The 6,004-nt window shown below is 46.6% G+C and overlaps 2 protein-coding genes across 2 annotated transcripts; both read left to right on the forward strand.

Moving 5' to 3' along the window:
- Positions 1-1,578: 1,578 nt before the first annotated feature.
- On the forward strand, positions 1,579-2,010 carry RB195_019555 (uncharacterized protein; the record flags this gene model as incomplete). The annotated part of the gene is made up of 1 exon (XM_064187459.1): positions 1,579-2,010. The coding sequence occupies one exon, from the start codon at positions 1,579-1,581 to the stop codon at positions 2,008-2,010; it is 432 nt and encodes a 143-aa protein (XP_064043340.1).
- A 339-nt stretch (positions 2,011-2,349) lies between these two features.
- On the forward strand, positions 2,350-2,751 carry RB195_019556 (uncharacterized protein; the record flags this gene model as incomplete). The annotated part of the gene is made up of 1 exon (XM_064187460.1): positions 2,350-2,751. One exon carries the CDS (start codon positions 2,350-2,352, stop codon positions 2,749-2,751), a length of 402 nt encoding a protein of 133 aa, XP_064043341.1.
- Between the last annotated feature and the right edge of the window lie 3,253 nt (positions 2,752-6,004).

The raw sequence follows: 6,004 nt of genomic DNA on the forward strand, positions 1-6,004 counted from the left end.
CTGGGATCTCTTCACCACGTTTGGAAAAGTACCGCAGTTAGCAATCTCAACAGGTACTACAACCAGGGTGTGGACGACGTTGTTTTCTACGACGCTTTCAGTTATAATGCACAATCCTCGTGCACTTGCCGCATCCAAGTGCGACCGGTCGAGGATCAATTATCTCTTCCCGCCGGTCTATTCGAGGAAGACAAATGAATAGGCTGGTAAGGGGATCAGAACGTGTGCAAAAAGCGCATGCTAACGTGTGCAAAAAAGCGCATGCTAACGTGTATTGTGAAAACTAAAGCGGTTCCCACGCTGTTTTTTCTAGGACGATTAGAGAGATACGAGAGGAACCACACTGGATTTTGCAATGTACTATCCGAACTCTACGCTTTCGCCTTCACATCACGTCAGAATCGTGCTGCATTAAAGGGGCAAGAAAGAGAACAGAGTTCGCTGAACCTTCAAACGCGGGAAGGAATGCCCGTCGAGACTTCGCTAATCGCAAGACGGCGACTAACGGCCCTACGGGACCCAAACAGAACGACCAGTACATCTAGAAGGGGGTTGCAGAAAATCATATACAACTTCAACTCTAACCCTTTCGGCTGCCATGTCCATCTGGGTCCTCATCATCTGAAGGGTAATGGACATTTCTTTGATTTTAGGTTGTCTTGTCCGAAGTGCGCCATGCTATCATGTCACAAGACGGCACGCAGTCACGAAAGGATAAAACTTGAATATGTGAAGAATCTTCAGCCAGTACTTATAAACAGTCTGGCGAGGCTCTTTAGACGTTACCTGTAGGAGTGCAAGGTTCTTAAACAGTGGGAGACCACCACGAAGATCGTGTTATTGTACGAGAAAGGAGATCCAAATGACATCGGCAACTATCGCTGTCGCTGGCAACTTTCTCACTGTCCGTCGTATACAAGCTCTTCGCAAGCAATATCGCCTTCTTCAGAGTCTGGAAGGGTGAGATCGAACGTAATTAATCCGATCAAATGCTTTATCCGCCCAACAAAGAAAGTCATACGATTACTGGAGATCTCTCTGTGCCGTTTGCTGCACAGCAGGAAACACGCATGAGAAATCGGACCGTCATCAGCACCGAAAATTACACCATATACTGCGGCGATGCTGATGAGTAGAAAGCAGGTGGTTGCGCGATGGATGTGAGGAACGATTACACTAACCTGGTGGAGGAATTCGGCTGAATGCCGTCCAGATGCGCCTTCATTCGACTAGATACGAGACGTAAACTCTAGATAGTAAATGCCCACGCACCTACGGAAATCGCTGAAGACAACAGCAAAGACGCTTTCTGCGATGAAATCAATGCGCGGTGTTTAAAATACCCAGACAGCAAGCGGTCATTGTCGACGCAAATGCGAAGATGGGACTCGAACAAGAATCCGAGCTAGGAAAATGAGCAGCGCCCAGCAGAGCGCACATCGGACAACGGTGACCGTCTGACTTATGTAAACAGACGGCCTCATCATCGCTTCCATGTTCAAGAGGAATCATCGACGCCATCAGCTCATGCGGCAGGGTCCAACCGTTTTAACGCCTGAATAGCAGCGCGAGCGGAAGATGAGGACTCTCAAACTTCAGCTCGACTACGTTCTGACGAGGAATATCCTTCAGTCGGATATCAGAGAATCCAGAGCTCTTTGGGATGTTGCTTTCGACTATTACCACCATCCAGTTCTTCTCAGCCTTAAGATACGGTTCCGCAAGAGGAACCGAGGAGTGCCTCTTCAACCGAAAATCGACTGGCAAGTCTGGAAGACGAAGAATGCAGAACGAATTTCCCCCAACGTGTGTCTATTCAAGTTGCAGTACGGACCAGGAAGAAATTTCGCGATGCGGATTCCTCTACAAAGTGCATCCAGGATGCTGCTAAGAAAATGTCCGGTTCAAATGCCGCGGAAGAAGTTTGCCTTTGCATCTGCGGAGACAAGATCCACGTGCAATTCTGTCGCCCGCAGCACTGACGATTTCAACCAGGAAAAGCGTCCTTGAAGGAAGTTACGTCGTCAACTGCAACAAGACCGCGATAACGAGTGGACGTCGAGAGCGAAGAATCTTGAAAAGGCGTGGGAGGATAAGAACCCACGGAAAGCCTATGCTTTGTTAAAGCGTATAGTGGAAAGAAAGAAAAAATGTTCTCAAGTTCTCAACACTGCCAGTGGGAAGGCTGTCGGTAAAGCAACGTTTCCAATTTGTAGGAATCTCTTCAAGACCTTGCTGAACCGGCAAGCGCCGTCAGCTCCTGAACTCGAGCACGTTCATAAGCCATAAGCCGACATATGCGGTTAACGAGGAAGCACCGAGTCGGAGGTTCTGGTTTGCGTCCAAAAGATGAAAAATGGAAAATCTATTGGAGACGACGGGATTAGCACAGAAATGGTGAAATATCGCCCTCCGCCTGGGATTCGTGAAGTGACAAAGATCATCCGTTCAATATGGATGAACGAAAGGATACCTGACTCGTGGAGATACGCGATCATAATTCTCCTCCACAAGAAGTTATCCGTCACGGACCCTAGGTATTATCGAGGAATTTCCTTGTTGCATGTTATGTACAAGGTTCTGGAGCGGATTATCATAGACCGACTTACTAAGCATCGCGAAGAAATAACGCGCGACGAGCAAGCTAGCTTTCGTCCTGGCCGATCTACAATCGACCAGGTGTTCATCGTTAGGAGAGTGGTCGAAATCTGGCAGCGGTACTCGAAGCCATTGCAGCTTTTTGGACATTGAAGCCGCTTTGGACTCTCCTCATCGAGGCCGTCTTCTCAACGCGCTCCACGCCGATGGATTCCCAGGAAAGTTCGTTCGCTTGCTTGATGACATCATGCTATATAATAACGCGCTTAGTCCGTGTGTGTGTGTGTGTGTGTGTGTGTGTGTGTGTGTGTGTGTGTGTGTGTGTGTGTGTGTGTGTGTGTGTTTGTGTTTGTGTGTGTGTGTGTGTGCGTGTGTGTGTGTGTGTGTGTGTGTGTGTGTGTGTGTGTGTGTGTGTGTGTGTGTGTGTGTGTGTGTGTGTGTGTGTGTGTGTGTGTGTGTGTGTGTGTGTGTGTGTGTGTTTTTCACGAAAATACTCCATAACGATGCAAAACTCTGCATCGGTGAGGTGCCGAACCATCGCCATGCACCAGATAGGCGAGCACTCCACCTTTTCACCATTTCTCCAAATTGTACAGGCATGCATGTTAGCTCTGATAAGGCAAATTAGTTTCTCTCTTATGTTAGTAATGGTAAATAAACTTTTATGTGAATGTATGCTTCCAAATCTGCTAACTATCATACTGTATAATAACGCGCTTATTCTGTCACGTGTATGCATATCTATATGTGTGTGTCTTGGTCAAGAAATTCCAAAAGGAGAGAGAATACTATGGCGTCGGTTTGATGCGCTGAAACCTCAACACGGTAAGATTGGGTGAGACGGGTACTACGGCGTCGGATTCGTGCCCCGGAGCCAGATAGTTGTAAAATCGGGTGGGACGGGTCCCCCTGGGTTGAAATGGTGCTTCCGTCCCAGAAAGGTATAGAGAGGGGAGAGACGGGTTCCACTGCGTCGGATTGCTGCGCGGGAGCCCCAAGGCCGTAGAATGGGTTTCTATGGTCCCTCCGCATCTATTTCCCAGCATGTCTCCCTGATGCTGCTAACATCCTTTCTTCAAAAAGAGGAAACACAAGTGCGAGCAGCTGATCAAATACAATACATAGTAGGGAACAGTTTGCGCGATCTGATGTAGAACGTTATTTTTATCACTACGATAGTGATATTTGCGTCATTTCATGTTCATTTCATGTCCATTTCATGTTAGCACATCTTTCTTTGATAATAGTTGAGTACGGAGGAGACTCATACTTTGAATAATGCTTCCAAATTGTGGAGGTTTGAGAGAAACATAGATGTAAAATTAAGCTGGGTTGCTCTCCAAATATAGAACTCAGCGTTTAGGGAAAACAATAAAATCTTTCATCTATGCTTAAAGTTTCGGGTAAAAAAAATTGAAGAAAGCGTTGATAGAAAAAAGTTATAATTTTCGAAAAAATGTCGCTACTGTTATTTCTGTTATTTCTTATTGCTCGGTGAAGGCGAGCGAAGCGAACACCAAAACAAGCCTGAAGTCTGGCTTTAGCCGGACGTTCAGGCTGGTGAATCAATAAACAACTGCTGCATTTCGAACACCAGTTTGATATACAGCACCATTCGAGGTGGTAATTGGAGTAACTCAAGGGGCAGTGACAGGACCCTTCCTGTTAAACACTCAGAATATCAACTATATAACTTGGTGCACTAGCAGAGAGGGAAACCTCTTGTCCTCTAGCACTACCCATACCCTTGCACTCTTACTGCTCTTCTTGAGCCTGCCTATATGACTGAACCAAAATGAAAATCCAACGAACAGTCCGAAAAGGATATATTCTCCAAGTCTAGGGAATTTGACAAATTCCACTTTCATGCAAATAGCTAGAATTTTTTACTTCTTCGTCCCTACGTAGACATGCTTGATCTCTTCAATCTTCTTCCTGTTGCAGTCACATCCACTAGTGAAACATAAAAAAAGTCAAGTCCGAGTTGCGACTTTCATAGAATTTCATTCCAAGGGTGACGGTTGAGCCACGACGAGGTCAGAAAAGAAGCAGCATAGGGTAGCGCTTATTTGCAATCCTCTGTCGACTTCACAACATGAATACCGGCGCTGTCGTAAAATAGACAGATATTGCCGCGCTTCGGGAGTTTCTGGCAAATAGCATCGGGCAACTTTCAAGTGAAATTGTATTAACCCCTGAGTTTCTCATCAATAACGAGAGATCTTTTGGTGTAGGTCACCTTCAGGTTCTTACTGATGTGGTTCACCGCACTGCAGTTACTAGCCGGTATGACTGACACACACGATCCAACCCTCTCTTTCACTAACGAGGAAATCATTCCTGTGTGCGCAAGGAAGCAGTGATTCACAGAAACCTCCTCTTAGCTTTTTGTCTGAGTCATTTAGTTCGTGTAAAATCTGTGTAGAGACAAACTTACGACGGCTAAGTTAGTGAAAATGGTTGATTGCACCCAAGTATCGCCAACAGCTCGAGAAAAATTAGACCTCGCTTTCAAGGCGTAGCGCAGGGTCTATTAGTCCAAGGTGATAGGGCGTCCAGAACGATGTTGTTACTTAACTGATACTTCCCGGGACCAGAACCGTGAAAAAAAAACCAGAAACGTTGGACCAACGTTGATCTGTAGATTGGGAGAAGACGCCTTCGTTGAACGTAGTGCAGATGCTTCCAGCTGCAAGCAACCCGGCCCCTGAATGCCGTTTTGTACGGTGCCTTCTACTGCAGCGCGGCACCCTTGCATGCGTAGCATCCCTTACTGCCTATCGGGGTAGTCTGAGTCGACTTTCGACGAATCGAAGGGCGGAGGCGACGCATGAGGTGGAGCGTTGCAATAGATGGCGTCGTACAAACAGTATTCTGGAGGTGGCTGTTTGCAGTGATGCAGGGAGAGATGAGCGGAACTACCCCCGTCTCCATAATCTACGACCCCATATACGGATACTCCACCTGAAATCTGCACTACCTCAGATTTGTGGTATGTTGCCTTTAATCAAAGCGTGAGGTGGTGAAAATGCATTCGAATGTGCGTAGTGTGCCGTTGGTTCAAGGAGAAGAAAAAAAAAGATGGCATATAAATGGAAAAGAAAAAACCCATCCAACTTAACAATAGAAATTGTCAGACTTCGTTCTTTAGTGAGTGAGTGCATTGCGATCACAAACGAGTTATCCCCGTATCAAGACTTATGCGGGTTCTGATCTACGGGGCGGGCCGTGAGGTCCCTATATAAAAACCCTTGTGACTCGTAGTTGTGGTACGTGGTGGTCTGCTGAGTTAACAGTCTAGCTAATGGGTGTACTAGCCTATGTGTTGCTGTTTGAGTTTGCTTACCGTTTGGGTGTTTCTGTAGGGTGATGAGGCGCTTGAGGGATGGTCACTAATGGCTTTGAG

Source organism: Necator americanus, chromosome II, assembly GCF_031761385.1.
Source record: "Necator americanus strain Aroian chromosome II, whole genome shotgun sequence".
NCBI classification, from domain to species: domain Eukaryota; kingdom Metazoa; phylum Nematoda; class Chromadorea; order Rhabditida; family Ancylostomatidae; genus Necator; species Necator americanus.